A 17,093-nucleotide genomic window follows, 5' to 3' on the forward strand; every position below is an offset into this window, starting at 1 on the left:
TGTCTGTGGACTATTGACGGTTGACTTGTCTGTAGACTATTGACTAGTCTATTGATTAATCTACTGACTTGTTTGTAAACTATACTGTTAACTTGTCTATGAACTATTGACTAGCCTATTGTTTTTTAAAATGTTTTATTGTCTAATCTATTTACTAGTCTATTGACTAGACTATTGCCTAGTCTATTGACTTGTCTGTGAACTATGCTGTTGGATTGTCTATGGACTTTTGACTGGCCTATTGACTAAACTATTGACTAATCTATTGACTAGTCTATTGAAAATCCTATCATGGAAAAAATTTAAAAATGTACTTAATATGTCATGGGAGTACTGCGGCAAAAGTACTGAAAAAAATACAATAGTAATGAACTTTCCATGCCTGATACAGATTAAACAATAATGCTTTCGAATGAATTTATTCTTTGAAGAATTTAATATTTTAAATAATTAACTTTATAAAACCATTCCTTTAAGAGAACATTCCCAAATTCTTATTAAAACTTTTAAATATAAAAAATCGAAAGATTCCATTATGCTAAAGCAATCCTTTACTGTTTGAAAAACTAAGCCACATATATTGTAGTTTTATACCTTAAATCCTTTTTTATAATTTTTATATTAAAATTTATTTTATTTTTTTATAAATCTATAAAAGAACTTTTTATTTTTATATGCATTTCATTAATTTTTTTTAATTAAATTTGCTTTAATTTTTAGCTTTAAAAGTTGTATTTTATCCAACTCTTAGCTTTATATTTTTATATTTAAACGTTTTTGCATGGCAAAAGATTTATTTTATTTAATTTTTTTATTAATAAAGTTGTTTAAAAAACTTTTGATACTTTTTTAATTTGTTTTGTTTGATTTTGTATGCCAGAATGCGTTTTGAAAATTTTTAAGAAAAGGTTTGTATGCTTTTTTCTCTCATGCTTGATGTTTTCTATATATTTCCATAAAACGTTTTATTTTATTAAAAAAACAAAGAAATTATAAAAAGCTGCGCTTGCAAATAGTTAAAGATTATCTGTGGATATTTAAAAACTCAAAAAAGGGAGTTTTGAAGCAACAATGTTGGTTAATCAATTCAGATTTTATTATATTGAGATCACATGAATCTGTCTCGGAAGACTATACTTTGGTCTATTAAGCATTATTTTCATATGTTTTATATACTACTGGGTAACTTTATAATTAGTTTCGAAAAAAGCTCCTTCGAGTTTCAATTTCGTTTTAAGGAGCCATCCCTGGATTGTAAAACTTTATATCAAAAAAAAAAAAATAATAATAATAATAATAAATCCCCTGCTTGCCGAATTAGCGTTCTTCGAAAGTATTAATTTTCTAACTACAACCCAGCAAAAAAAGTGTGGAAAAAGATGTAGAATTTTCATCACAGCCCAGCAAAAAAAGACGTGCAAAAAAAGTAGTAAATGTATGGGTTGAACTGATAATGAACTGGTTCATATTTAGGGGAAACATGCATGATTTTAACATTAGCGTGTCATTGGCATGCATGGGTTCGTATTTGCAAAAATAGTTCGTCATTTAAATGAGTTCTTATAACCAATGAATATTCGATGATTCTCAAGCGAATTTTAATTGGTGCACTATATTTATTTAAAAATGCATTAATGGTATTTCGATTTAATTATCAATATTCAAATAATTTTTTTGAGTGATATTGACAAAAATAGAATAAGATAAAACATAACTAACTGATTTTGATTGGATTTAAATTCATGCAGAGGAAAAATACCCATTGTGTTTTAAAATCCGTTAAGCAGTCTTGGTTTTTTCCTTCTCTTATTAATGGACTTAATATTACTAATTTTAACAAAAATCTAAAAAAAAAATTAATGTCATTTTTAATCTTTATTGTATGAAATGCACGTTTTCGTTAAATCTCCTAAGAGAATACCAAATTACAGTAAAATATTACAATTCCTATAGTGGAGTTACATGAGTGAATTTGGGTGCATTTTTCATGCCTTCACTGATGACAAATTTATTAGAATTTAGGCATGTATTTAAAACGCATTAAATAGAATACTTACTAAAGAAATCATGAAAATATCCCTTCTTCTTTAACAACTTCAAAATTTTTTTGCTGGGAACTAGTAACCCGAAGTGCTTCAAATTCAGGTGAAAAACCTATGAATTTTACATTAGCGTGTCATTGGAGGGAAGTTGTTCATTTTTGACAACTTTGAACTACATCTAATCTTATCTTTAGAAGCTGTAAAAATCCGATATTTGTATGTCAAAAATAAACCACATTCTTTCAATGAAACGCTTATGTAAATTTCATTGGTTTTTCATCAAAATTTGTAGTGACTTTTCTACATCTCTTCTCATTTTTAACTGTGTTTTCATTTGTGAAGATATGTTTGGTTTATAAAAGCGAAAAGTATGCAATCGCATTTTTAGATGTGATTAAGATGTCGTTTGTAAAGTATGACATCAATTATTTTTTGCTGGGAATAGTTTAATTCCGAGATATAATTTAGAAAGCTTTCAAAATGAATAAATTCCAATGGAAGGTTTCATTTCATCTGAATAATGAAATTTCGTTTGAATTTAATCTATTACAAGAAGAATATCATGGATTGGATGAAGGTTTTGTTATATTATTCAAAAGCATTCAGAATTTTTCCCTTTTAAATTTGTAATAGAAAAATTCATTTTATTAAATTCATTTGTATAAGAAACGAATTATCTTCATTCAATGGAATATAATGCCAAAAATTATATTTTTTATCATTCTTATCAAGCTTATTCTTATTAAGTATGCAAAATGCCAAAAATATGAAAAATCGGTTATACCCCTAAAACGGAATTATTCTTAAAGTAAATGAGTAATATAAACATTTATTATTAAAGGAATTTTGAAAAAAAGCAGAAAATCTCTGAAAACAATAATAAACAATCTAAAAAATAATACATATTTTAATAATTGAAAATAATTAAATCGCTTTAAATTCACCACTTAAATACCAAAGTACTAAAAAGAATCAAGTGTCAACCAATAACTGTCACCCCATCTAAATTCCTATTATAAAAAGGTTGGCATCGCCAGTCAATAGAAATGACAGACAGAATACGGTATACGATCGCTCGCTAGAGAGAAGAGTTTTCTCAAAGAGTTCTCTTTTAACGCAATAAATAAGCCAAAAAAAAAGAAATTTAAATAAATAAACTAAAATTAAACAATAATAAACAACGCCGATTATAAAAATATAAACAAAACAAGTGTTTTTAAACAAAGAATCCGGTGCAAAAATAAGTAAAATATACAAACATACACATACTAGAAAAAAGCAAAAAGAAGCAATGAAAAAAATTCCTCTACAGCATTGCCATATGCAAAACGAGTATCGAAATGTTTCTAGCTTTATTATTGCTTAACTTACACAGCAACATGTTGCTGGAGTAATAGTCTTTCATTCATTGCTCTCTAAACTAAACGCTGTCATCATCATTAAATTTTCACTAGAGTTAAAAAGGCAAATTGTCAACGCGTAAGAATATTTAAAATGAAGAAAAAGTGTATTTTAATGCTAAAATATAAGAAAATTTTATAAAATTAACATAAAGCTACTAAAAAGAAACGAAATTTACGAAATATATAACGATTTTAATAAAATAACAAAAATTTAAAGCTGAACAAAGTGTTTGTGTTGTGTGAAGTAGTAAAAAAGGTTGCTTGGCGACGTTAACGACCGACATATTTTGTTGTTGCTTTTTTCTTTAAGTTTTTTTTTTGTGTAATGATGATTTGTAAAGGGAAAGTTCCAAGTTAACTTGTACTTTTAATTAATGTACTATAATAAAAAAAGTATGCTTTTATTATTATGACTTATAAATTTAATGGGTGTGTGTGTGTAATTGTAACAACAAAAAAGATAAATTTATTGATAAAACAACATAGCAAAAGCAACAATAACAATAAAAAAGAAATACAAAAATATAATAAATCCCTTTTTAAGATCATTGGCAACAAGTGTACAAACAACAAATACTTAATACTCGTCGTTGCCGTAAAAAATTACTTACTAAAAGTGTTGCCAATGCTAACAACATGTCGTGGCAACATTTGTGCTTATAAACAAAGTATTAAATGTAGTTGTTGTTGTTAAGAAGGAAAAAAGTGACTGTGTTTGTGTTTATGAATATTTTTTTATTATGTTTGTGTAAATGAATGTGTCGTGTTTATTTTATGGAATTTGACATCTCCCTTTTACGCTCTCTCACAATTGTTGTTTACCGGAACAGAGAAAACAATAAAAGTAGAAGAAGCAAGAAGAAGCAGAAGATACAAAATAAAACAACAACTAAAGTAGAGAATAAATAAAAAATTATAGAAAATAAAAACTGCTTTAATAAATAATTATTATCGTTAAGATTTTTGTTATTATTACACCCATTTATTTAATTTTCCGTGCTGTGCTGCTACTGATGTTGCTCAATTCATTTTAAACGCATACAAAATATAATTTGTAGCGTTTTTTTATTTTACAACGACTGCTGCAGCTACTGAGGAATCTGCCGCTGCTGGACAATTGTTATTGAACGTTAAGAAATAAAATAAAAAAACAGATCATCTGTCGTTGTTGTTAAAGTAAATAGATATTGAAAGTGTTAAATACTATAATAAATATTACAAAAATAGTAATTATAATAAAAAACACTAGTTAAAAAAGTAAACCGATAAAAGTGAGCAGAGATGACCACACGTAAAAAGAAGGGCAAAGAAGGTGGCGGTGGTGGTGGAGGCTTTATCAAAAAAGTCTCCTCCTTATTTAATCTGGACTCGGTAATTATTATTATAAACATTAAAAAAACACCATTTATTTATGCAAAAATTAAAATTCGCTAACTGACTCCTGATGTGCCAACTCGAATTAGCATCGTACATATCGAAATAAATTGTTTGCTCATCTATGTGGTTGGTGTGGTGATGGCTTGTTCAGGCTATTTTTATGTGACCAATTTATCGGCTGCTGTTGATGATAACATCATTTATTTATAAAGAAAGAAATACATTTTAGCTATAGCACCACCACCATAAAAGCCATCACCCACTAGTCAGTCATTCAGTCAGTTAGCTAGCCAACAATTCCCATTTATTGGAAATGGATAAGAAGGGGTATTCCGGGTGATCATATTTGATCTGCTATTTGTTAATGTTATATTTGTTCATTTATTAAATGAAAAATTTGTGTTTTTCTTCAAAATTTTGTGTGAGCATTTGCTCTCATTCTTTTTGTGTATTTTTTTGGCGTATTTTTATAGGATTGCCATGATGCAGTGAAGTCAAGTAAAATTCTTTAAATATTTGTTAATTAACTAATTTACACTACAGCGAAATCTAGTTCTAGTTGAGTTCTAGTTCAGTTCTAGTTAAGTTCTAGTTCAGTTCTAGTTCAGTCTAGTTCAGTTCTAGTTCAGTTCTAGTTCAGTTCTAGTTCAGTTCTAGTTCTAGTTCAGTTCTAGTTCAGTTCTAGTTCAGTTCTAGTTCAGTTCTAGTTCAGTTCTAGTTCAGTTCTAGTTCAGTTCTAGTTCAGTTCTAGTTCTAGTTCAGTTCTAGTTCAGTTCTAGTTCAGTTCTAGTTCAGTTCTAGTTCAGTTCTAGTTCAGTTCTAGTTCAGTTCTAGTTCAGTTCTAGTTCAGTTCTAGTTCAGTTCTAGTTCAGTTCTAGTTCAGTTCTAGTTCAGTTCTAGTTCAGTTCTAGTTCAGTTCTAGTTCAGTTCTAGTTCAGTTCTAGTTCAGTTCTAGTTCAGTTCTAGTTCAGTTCTAGTTCAGTTCTAGTTCAGTTCTAGTTCAGTTCTAGTTCAGTTCTAGTTCAGTTCTAGTTCAGTTCTAGTTCAGTTCTAGTTCAGTTCTAGTTCAGTTCTAGTTCAGTTCTAGTTCAGTTCTAGTTCAGTTCTAGTTCAGTTCTAGTTCAGTTCTAGTTCAGTTCTAGTTTCAGTTCTAGTTCAGTTCTAGTTCAGTTCTAGTTCAGTTCTAGTTCAGTTTTCTAGTTCAGTTCTAGTTCAGTTCTAGTTCAGTTCTAGTTCAGTTCTAGTTCAGTTCTAGTTCAGTTCTAGTTCAGTTCTAGTTCAGTTCTAGTTCAGTTTCTAGTTCAGTTCTAGTTCAGTTCTAGTTCAGTTCTAGTTCAGTTCTAGTTTCAGTTCTAGTTCAGTTCTAGTTCAGTTCTAGTTCAGTTCTAGTTCAGTTCTAGTTCAGTTCTAGTTCAGTTCTAGTTCAGTTCTAGTTCAGTTCTAGTTCAGTTCTAGTTCAGTTCTAGTTCAGTTCTAGTTCAGTTCTAGTTCAGTTCTAGTTCAGTTCTAGTTCAGTTCTAGTTCAGTTCTAGTTCGTTCTAGTTCAGTTCTAGTTCAGTTCTAGTTCAGTTCTAGTTCAGTTCTAGTTCAGTTCTAGTTCAGTTCTAGTTCAGTTCTAGTTCAGTTCTAGTTCAGTTCTAGTTTCAGTTCTAGTCCAGTTCTAGTTCAGTTCTAGTTCAGTTCTAGTTCAGTTCTAGTCAGTTCTAGTTCAGTTCTAGTTCAGTTCTAGTTCCAGTTCTAGTTCAGTTCTAGTTCAGTTCTAGTTCAGTTCTAGTTCAGTTCTAGTTCAGTTCTAGTTCAGTTCTAGTTTCAGTTCTAGTTCAGTTCTAGTTCAGTTCTAGTTCAGTTCTAGTTCAGTTCTAGTTCAGTTCTAGTTCAGTTCTAGTTCAGTTCTAGTTCAGTTCCAGTTCAGTTCTAGTTCAGTTCTAGTTCAGTTCTAGTCAGTTCTAGTTCAGTTCTAGTTCAGTTCTAGTTCAGTTCTAGTTCAGTTCTAGTTCAGTTCTAGTTCAGTTCTAGTTCAGTTCTAGTTCAGTTCTAGTTCAGTTCTAGTTCAGTTCTAGTTCCGTTCTAGTTCAGTTCTAGTTCAGTTCTAGATCAGTTCTAGTTCAATTCTAGTTCAGTTCTAATATGATTCGTTTAAGAACTAGCAGTGGAATTAATGCATGTGTTCCTGATATTTTAATTGACTATGAAGATCAGATATTCTTATTCAGAATAAAAAATATTAACTGGATTTGAGATCTTGATTTAAGCCTAAAGTGGTTTCATGGACAAAATTTGTCAGAAAAATGCTCCAACAATATCCCATTCTTTCAGCCATTCTGGACCTATCAAATAAATAACAAATGTTTTGATTTCAGTTAAAATGCTTTTTCAGAAGAAGTATGAGTCTAATGCTTGTGTTCTAGTACTAATCATGAAAATAATACCTTCTTCCAGTTATTTTTAATAAAAAAGGTTTATTTATTAAACTTCTTAATGTTATAGTAATTCTGGTCTTGTGTATAGGGCTAGAGCTAGAAATTATGCATTTTGCAACACTTTGAATACTGTTTAGAAAAGCCAACTGTTTATTAAGAAAAACTTTAATTGATTAAAAGTGTAATTCGCTAATGTTATTTATTTACCAAACTGAAGAAAGTCATTACTTTCAACAGATTTTTCATTCGTTCAAAATTTTTTTCAAAAAAGTCGTAAGATAAAAAAATCAATTTCGTTTTACATAATTTCAATAAAATGTCATTTAGTTTACGTTCACGAGTCAAAAATGCTTTGTTCATATGTTAAATCTTAGAAAAAAAAACAGAACAATTAAAGACCAAATGTTACTATGACGCTGTGCAACAATTTTAATGGATCTAAGCCAAATATTTAACATTCACGTGTTTTCTTGTTCTTTTGCTTCTGTAAATATTTCAAACAAAATCTTAACATGACAAATTTAAGACAATCAAAAAGAAAAACAGATATTTATCTAAAAGTACATTTACAATTTAAAAGACTAAAATAAGTTAGAGGGAGAATAGAAACAAGAGACTCTTAAGTAAAAAATAAATGTTATACAAGAAGGAATTGATACAGAAATGTTAAAGAGAGGACGTCAATGTTGTAGGATGATTATTAATAAGACCCTAAACAAACCTTTTTTAATATTTATTATCATTTTTTCTTGGAATTCTTGTATATCTTACACGATATCTATAAAATAAATTACCTAAATCAATAAAACATTATTGCTGATTCATTGTTTTAATAATTCGAAATATTCGCAAAAAACTCTATGATATTCATGTTAATATTATGCTTAATTTACCTAAACGGAAGCTCTTTGTCATCAGAATTAAACGGAATTTTTTTTGGGATATTTTAGGTTTTAGGCTTTTATTACACTATTCAGCTGATGTTGCCTTTCTTTCAGTTCACTCTGTCCCCTTCTTAAGTGTTTTCTACTTTTAAATTGTAAAACAATAGTCTATTTTTATAACAAATAATTCCTCTTTTTAGAACACAATTTGACTCTTTAAATCATATTTTCCAACAGATTCCACTTAAAATTTAAAATCCCTCTTTTTTAAATATTAATGCGTTTTTCCACTTAGCAACTCTATTCGGCTGTTCTACTTGCTTTGTAGCAGTCATTCAAAGGGAATTCCATTGTAGCATATTCATAGTTCTTTCTATATTAATAATTTTATATTTCATTTGGTTTTGTATATTACTTCTTGCCTTTTTTCACATTACGTTGCGATCTTAGTAGTTTTTTCTTTTTTTTTTTTTTTTAATTTATCACATTATTGTAATGTGTGCGTTCTTAACGTTTCTCTATACTTGTATGTTGTTACATTAATAGATGGAAAATATAAAAAAAAAAACGCAAATAAGAATTTCTTGACCTCATACTATTTTTGATCTTTTTAAGGTCTGTGCAACAATGTTGTATGACTAAACATACTCTTTCGTACTCGTGCCCATTGTATAGTTTATGCGATATTTTTGTTTATGTTGTTTATTGTTTTTGTTTTATTTTCTTTTTATTTTTTTATTATCAAGTGGGCGTTTAAATTATTGTTGTGTTATTCATTTATGTATTTAGTTTCGGGTTTTTTGCTTATCGCTAAATACAAAATTCACATCAATTAATGCATTGGCAAATATGTAGGTGAAAAATTTTGTTTTTTTTAAGATTTTCAAAATTTGCAAAGAGGGTATGGTTATCATACACCTCAGAGTCTTGAGCAGAAAACTTGGAACTGGTTATAACGATAGTTTAAAGAAGATTCTTCCTCTTTTTAGAAAATTTATTGAAATTATTACCAAATTTGTTAAGATACATCTAAAATTGAATACTAATGCGAAAAATATTATTTGTATTGCTCCCCAGGAGAACCCTTAATATCTCAATTAAACAAATTTCCTTTCGGTACTAAATTTGAACCTTAAAACTATAATCCTCCAAATTTAAGTAACTCTAAAAATCGGCATTTTTTCTCATTTTTATGTTTAACTTACATAATTTGTTATTATTTTTTTGTTTTATTTTAAATATTTCTAGGCTCATCGGGCTTCTTCGAATAAGGTAAGAAAATTATTCAAATAGAAGAGGTTAAATGGTTTTTATGTGTATGTCAATGTTTTCATTAAAAAAAACGCATCGTTAATCATTTGTGGTTTGTCCTTTAAACAAAACATTGCAGCAATTGTAATAAAATTAATTAAAAATTTATACTCAAGATTAAAATACAACATTTTGTCCATCAGCTACAGCTTAATAAAATAAAATTTTGTTTCCTTCAGTTATTAATGTTTACTTTTCCATTACTTTACAGGTTAATGGTGACGAAAGCTGGCAATATGAAGATATTACTTTAGAACGTGGTAATTCTGGTTTAGGTTTTTCCATTGCCGGTGGCACAGACAATCCTCATGTTGGTAACGATTCCTCCATCTATATTACCAAATTAATACCGGGCGGTGCTGCTGCAGCCGATGGTCGTTTAAGTGTCAACGATATTATTGTTTCGGTCAATGATGTCTCTGTGGTCGATGTACCTCATGCCTCGGCAGTGGATGCCTTAAAAAAAGCCGGCAATATTGTTAAGTTACATGTGAAAAGAAAACGCACTGGAGGTGGTGGTGGTAGTGGCGCAGGCGCTGTTGATGGTATTAGCTCTAAGATGTCTGCGATACAGTCAGGCGATGCGGGACCTAAAGTAATCGAAATTGATTTGGTAAAGGGTGGAAAAGGTTTGGGCTTTTCTATAGCCGGCGGTATTGGTAATCAGCATATACCTGGCGATAATGGTATTTATGTTACCAAAATAATGGATGGTGGTGCTGCTGCTGTCGATGGTCGTTTATCAATTGGTGATAAGCTTATAGCTGTTAAGGCTAATGGGGTGAGTAGAATCAACGGAATATTTTGTTCTCCTCAATAAATTAAAAGAACTGAAGTAGAATTGTGCTACAACTGAACAAAGATAGGGAAATTTTTAGTTAGTTCCAGTTCAGTTCTAGTTCAGTTCTAGTTCAGTTCTAGTTCAGTTCTAGTTCAGTTCTAGTTCAGTTCTAGTTCAGTTCTAGTTCAGTTTCTAGTTCAGTTCTAGTTCAGTTCTAGTTCAGTTCTAGTTCAGTTCTAGTTCAGTTCTAGTTCAGTTCTAGTTCAGTTCTAGTTCAGTTCTAGTTCAGTTCAGTTCTAGTTCAGTTCTAGTTCAGTTCTAGTTCAGTTCTAGTTCAGTTCTAGTTCAGTTCTAGTTCAGTTCTAGTTCAGTTCTAGTTCAGTTCTAGTTCAGTTCTAGTTCAGTTCAGTTCTAGTTCAGTTCTAGTTCAGTTCTAGTTCAGTTCTAGTTCAGTTCTAGTTCAGTTCTAGTTCAGTTCTAGTTCAGTTCTAGTTCAGTTCTAGTTCAGTTCTAGTTCAGTTCTAGTTCAGTTCTAGTTCAGTTCTAGTTCAGTTCTAGTTCAGTTCTAGTTCAGTTCTAGTTCAGTTCTAGTTCAGTTCTAGTTCAGTTCTAGTTCAGTTCTAGTTCAGTTCTAGTTCTAGTTCAGTTCTAGTTCAGTTCTAGTTCTAGTTCAGTTCTAGTTCAGTTCTAGTTCTAGTTCAGTTCTAGTTCAGTTCTAGTTCAGTTCTAGTTCAGTTCTAGTTCAGTTCTAGTTCAGTTCTAGTTCAGTTCTAGTTCAGTTCTAGTTCAGTTCTAGTTCAGTTCTAGTTCAGTTCTAGTTCAGTTCTAGTTCAGTTCTAGTTCAGTTCTAGTTCAGTTCTAGTTCAGTTCTAGTTCAGTTCTAGTTCAGTTCTAGTTCAGTTCTAGTTCAGTTCTAGTTCAGTTCTAGTTCAGTTCTAGTTCAGTTCTAATTCAGTTCGAGTTCGTTTTTACTTATTTTTTTTAATTAATTTTCCTTTTATAGGTCGATAAAAATCTGGAAAATGTTACACACGAAGAAGCCGTTGCCACTTTAAAATCCGTTGTCGATAAAGTAACATTGGTTGTAGGCAAATCGGGTCATATTATTTCTACATCGGGACATCATTTCAATCAAGTGAATTCGCATTCAACAGGTGCGATAAATACTATAGGACAAACTGTTGTTGATTTTGCTCGTTCATCTTCCACCACACCATACACAACTACCACCAACAACATCAACAACAACAACAATACAAATGCTATGCAACCACCAACAACAGCTACAATTACTAATAATAGCAATAATCAGCACCATGCATCTTCCCCAGCTGTAGCTGAAATTATTCCCACATCTACATCTAGATCCCAGTCACCTTTGCCTCGTAAGCTTTTTTTCCATTTTTATTTTTTTAACTTTATTTTTTTCTTATGATTTTTCCTTTAGTTTTGAGTTTCCTTTTTACTTATTTCATTTCTTTTCTAAATAATTTTCGAATTTTTCTTTAAGTTGAATTTGAAAACGAAAAAAAAGAAACCAAACTTTAACTCCCCCCACCATTGCTCAAGCAAGAAAAGAAAAAAAACTGAACCAAACCAAACTTCATAACTTTTATTCAATCATTCCAAATATTTAAAAAAAAAAATTAACAAAAATTTTGCTACACTTTTGTATGCTTGTGGATTTAATGTGTAATTATCAAAACAAATCAGACATTTTTAGTTGTTACAGTAGTATAGTTTTTTTTCATTTTAATAATATTTCACTGCTCAGTTTTAAACAAAAATATGAAAAACAATTTTGTTACCTTTATTTTCTATTATAAAAAAAAAACAACACATAATTTGCATGTTTAAAGGACATTATTATGGAAAGTGAAAAGAAAAACCTTGTTTTCCAACAAAATTTGTTTTGTGATTGTTTTGCACGTTTTAAGTTTTATGGACTATGATTTAGTTCTTTGATTAAATTATTTATTTATTTATTTTTTTTTTTTGGAAATTTTAACTTAAAGAGTTTTTACTGTAATGATTTGTGTGTTTGCATGTCTACTGGTGCTGCTGCTGCATACAAGAGTGGTGTGTTTTTTTTTCTTATTTAATTTTGGTTATTTTTTTATATATATTTTCCTTATATTACATTCCTTTTACTGTGATTTTTTTTACAAAAAAAAATTGTCTACAAACAAATTCCAAAAAATGTTTATTAAAAAAAAAACTATGTATTATTGTCCTACTACCACAACAACTGGCTTTAGAACCAAAAAAAAAAAAAAACAAAGAAAATAACCTCTTAAAAACAACTACAACTATTAACAAAAAAAATATATAAAACAAATGAACCTCTGCTTTAATCACACTAATAAAAACAATTTTGTATTTTTCGTATTTCCTCTCCCAACCAATATTTGTTGTTTGGGCATTTTTTTCTATATTATACGCTTTATTTTGATTTGGTGCAAACAAACAAAAAAACAAAAACAAAATATCAAATTATAGAACAACCAGCATCTAGGTATGCCTCATCAAATGTTTTGGCTGCCGTGCCGCCAGGCACTCCAAGGGCTGTTAGCACTGAGGATATAACAAGGTAAGTTTAGAGAAATTATATAAAAATAATTATAATGTTAGACGATATTTCAATATAAACTTTGTCTGGGAAGGGACGAATATACCTTGTACTTCTTTTACTTGAAACAAATTTGAAGACACCTGCTTATTGACAGTTATTTGGAATAATTCTAGTTGTTATACCACAATCTCTAGATTGATTGACAAAGAAACTGTCAAACATATTGATAGAATAACAAAATTTATATTGTCACTTATTGATAGATTAATATTAACTAAAGTTTTGCTAAATAGAACTAGACAAGTGGTGTCACCTGCACTTTGTTGTACAAGCACGTCTGGGGAAATTTGTTTTTAGCGAATGGGTGTGGTTGTTACTAGTTCACAGTTTTCCCTACATTCTAAAACTTTAAATATTCATTCATAAAATATTTCACTCCCTTTTAAAACTTTATAATTCTTAACTACTATTTCCTAATGGTTCATTTAATCATATTTTGCCTAAAGTTTTAAAAATAAATATTTCAGATATTATTTTGATAAGAAAGATAAAAACAATTTAAAGATATGCTTAGTCAAGTTAACCGCATACAGTGGCAGCTCCTCTAAAATGCCAAAACGACAATATAAAACATCTGTTAAAGGGAAATTAAACAATATGTAAATATTTTACTGTTTTGCAAATTAAATATGATGCTTTCCAAAATTAAATTTCTGCAGTATTAAGTTAGTCATTAACTGAACCTTAGATAATAAACACTTCACTCGTAATTAAACTGTGCGCGCATTGCAAGTACAGTGACAAAATACGTATAAAACGTCATCATCGTCAACCCACCTTATTCAGTTATATACGTGAAATCGAATAAAATAAAATTTGAAAAAAAGTCAATGTTTTGGCAAATAATCAAAGAAATTCCTTTTATGAATTAATCACGACACCTGAGACGCATAATATAAACGTTTTGTTGTTATTGTTGTTTGTTGCTATTTTGCTTTTGTTTAATATAAACTTTTAATTGAATATTATTTGTATTGTTTTTGTAATTTGTATATTGTCAATTACAAATAACAAAAAAAAAAAAAAAAAAACGAAAAAAATGAGTTGTCTACAATTGCAATTACTAAATTTAGATGAACGTATTGCGAATTTACGTAAACCTTCATTATGGACAATAGTAGATGAAAAGCAGCAGCAACAGCAAGAGAAACAACAGCAACAACAACGTATACCATACCACGACGACGATACACGTTTTGTAAATACTCGACTACTGGTGGTGAATAATTTACGACGTGATCGTTATGAAAATACTGAAAAGTGATGTGTTTATTTTTATTATTATTATTATAAAAAAAAAGAAATTATTATTATTATTAAATTGTTGTTGTTTTAAGCCTACACCATTTCACAAATAAATTTTATGTAAATTTTGAAAAAAAAAGAATTATTATAAAAATGAAATTCAAATGTTTTTGCAATTTAAAAGAACAGCAAACTGTTTACAGAACAGAAGAGCTATTATGAGAAGCTATCTAATATGATTTTTAATTCTTTTGCTATAAATAAAATGTAAAATTTAGTAAAATTTGAATTTTTATTGACAATTTGAAATTTTGGTAAATTTTTTAATTTTAACTGAAAATTTTATTTGGAAAAATTTTGATTTGAAAACAAGTTTTTTTTAATTTTAAGCAAAAATTGAAATTTTTGTTGATTATTTCGTGAAATTTGTAATTTTTAATAAAAACTTTAATTTTTAATGAATATTTTAAATTTTGTTTTTTTGGTGAAATTTAATTTTTTTTTTGGGGAATATTAGAACCCTTTAGTGAAATTGAGAAATTTAAATGTAAATTAATAATTTAAACTTTTGGTTAAATTTAGAAATTTTTAGTGAAAATTTAAATTTTTGGTGAATTTTAAGTAAAAGTGAAGAATAACGTTTTTGGAGAAAATTAGAGCTTTCAGTGAAATATTATAACTTTAAAAATTAAAATTTTTGGGAAAATTTTGAATTTTTAGCGAAACTTTTAATTTTCGGTGAAATTTTGAATTTTTTGTGAAAATTAAAAATTTTTGCTAAAAAATCTAATTTTTGGTGAAATTTTTAATTTTTAGCGAAACGCTTAAAGGTGAAGAAGAATAACGTTTTTGGAGAAAATTAGAGCTTTCAGTGAAATATTATAACTTTAAAAATTAAAATTTTTGGGAAAATTTTGAATTTTTAGCGAAACTTTTAATTTTCGGTGAAATTTTGAATTTTTTGTGAACATTAAAATTTTTGATAAAAAATTTAATTTTTGGTAAAATTTTGAATTTTTAGCGAAACGCTTAACTTTTGGTGAAAGTTTAAATTTTTAGTAAATTTTATAATAATTTTTTTTGTGGAAGTTTACATTTTTAGCGAAAATTTAAAATTTTAGTGAAATATTGAATTTTTAGCAAAAATTTTAGTTTTTGGTGAATATTTAGTTTTAGTGAAATTTTGAACTTTTTTGTGAAAGTTAAAATTTTTGGCGAAAATTTCAATTTTTAGTGAAAATTTGAATTTTGGTGAAATTTTGAACTTTTTGTGAAAATTTAAGTCTTCGCAAAAAAAATCTAATTTTTAGTGAAAATGTTAATTTCTGATGAAATTCTGAATTTATAGCGAAACTATTATTTTTTGGTAGAATTTTAAATTTTTTGTGAAAATTAAAATTTTTCCTGAAAAATTTTATTTTTGATGAAGTTTTAAATTTTTAGCGAAACACTTGATTTTTGGTGAAATTTGGAACTCTTGGTTTAAATTTTGAATGAAAATTTTATACGTTAATAAAAATTTAAATTTCAATGAAAAATAAAGTATGAAATTTGAATGAAATTTTTGTGAAATTATAAAGACATTTTTAGTAAAATTCGTATCAAATTTTGAGCGATATTCAAATGAAATTCTCTGTGAAGAATCTATTCGACTAAAATTTATAGTAATTTTCTATTTTGATACGAAATTTGAAATTTGACCGCCATTTTATACTTTTAGTAATGGTAATGATCGAGTAAATTTGATCTTTAGATGTTTACTTTCGATATCGAACAAGATAATAAAAATAACATAAACTTATTTGGAAATGGTGTAAAATTTTAACAAAAAAAAACTGAATAACTTCTTAATTCTTAACTAATTTTATAAAAAAAAAATTCTGCGTTTTTAGAGAATCACGAACAATCACCATACAAAAAGGACCACAAGGTTTAGGTTTTAATATTGTAGGCGGCGAAGATGGTCAAGGTATTTATGTCTCCTTTATATTGGCGGGTGGACCAGCCGATTTGGGTGGTGAATTAAAAAGAGGAGATCAGTTATTAAGTTGTAATGATATCGATTTAAGAAGTGCCACACATGAAGAAGCTGCCCAGGCCTTAAAGGTAAACAAATTAAAGAGGAAAATATATACAAATTCTAACAAAATAAAAACAAACACTTTTAGAAATCTGGCGGTGTGGTTACCTTAGTTGCCCAATATAGACCCGAAGAATATAATCGTTTTGAGGCACGCATACAAGAGCTTAAGCAACAAGCTGCTCTCACGGCCGGCAGTACTGGCACTCTATTGCGTACAACACAAAAACGTTCATTATATGTACGGGCCCTCTTCGATTATGATCCAAATCGTGATGATGGTCTGCCCTCGCGAGGTCTACCATTTAGACATGGTGATATTTTGCATGTAACAAATGCCTCGGATGATGAATGGTGGCAGGCACGTCGTGTCTTGGGCGATAATGAGGATGAACAAATTGGTATTGTACCATCGAAACGTCGATGGGAACGTAAAATGCGTGCGCGAGATCGTAGTGTTAAATTTCAAGGTCAATCAGCTAGTGCAAATAATAATATGGATAAGGTGAGTTTTGTGTGTAGAAAGAAATATAATTAAATTATTATTTATTTTTATTGTTTTTTTACTATTCCCAGCAATCAACACTTGATAGAAAAAAGAAAAACTTTACTTTTTCACGCAAATTTCCTTTTATGAAGAGTCGCGATGAGCGCAATGAAGATGGAAGTGATCAAGAGCGTAAGTAGTTTTATTAATATATTTCATTTGTGATATTTTTTAAAGTAAAAATAATCAATAAGTGACTTATGTATTTATAAATAAGGTAAACAACATTTTATTTAAAATGGAAAGCAGTTAAAGCAAACACCAAAAATTATAATTATAATTCCAAACAAATAATTACATTTACAAAAAGTCCTTTTAAACAAATTCTAAACAAACCTTAAACAAAACGTGCACCAGCTGACCCATTATTT

The 17,093-nt window shown here is 28.7% G+C and overlaps 1 protein-coding gene across 17 annotated transcripts in view; it reads left to right on the forward strand.

Annotated features, from left to right (window-relative positions):
* Positions 1 to 17,093, forward strand: part of LOC119604586 (disks large 1 tumor suppressor protein) — a 73,013-nt gene that overhangs the window by 34,816 nt on the left and 21,104 nt on the right. For 15 of the 17 annotated variants that reach the window (XM_037957307.1, XM_037957310.1, XM_037957302.1 and 12 more), the window contains 6 exons: positions 9,649 to 10,218; positions 11,222 to 11,603; positions 12,718 to 12,808; positions 15,988 to 16,201; positions 16,264 to 16,680; positions 16,752 to 16,854. In XM_037957307.1, coding sequence (XP_037813235.1) covers positions 9,649 to 10,218; positions 11,222 to 11,603; positions 12,718 to 12,808; positions 15,988 to 16,201; positions 16,264 to 16,680; positions 16,752 to 16,854 — 1,777 coding nt within the window. The remainder of the gene's footprint in view (positions 1 to 9,648; positions 10,219 to 11,221; positions 11,604 to 12,717; positions 12,809 to 15,987; positions 16,202 to 16,263; positions 16,681 to 16,751; positions 16,855 to 17,093) is intronic. The other 2 variants (XM_037957311.1, XM_037957301.1) reach the window with 1 other exon arrangement.

Source organism: Lucilia sericata, unplaced genomic scaffold (assembly GCF_015586225.1).
Source record: "Lucilia sericata isolate MDLA Ls3-8-SP2 unplaced genomic scaffold, ASM1558622v1 Contig000407F_arrow, whole genome shotgun sequence".
Classification (NCBI taxonomy): Eukaryota; Metazoa; Arthropoda; class Insecta; order Diptera; family Calliphoridae; genus Lucilia; species Lucilia sericata.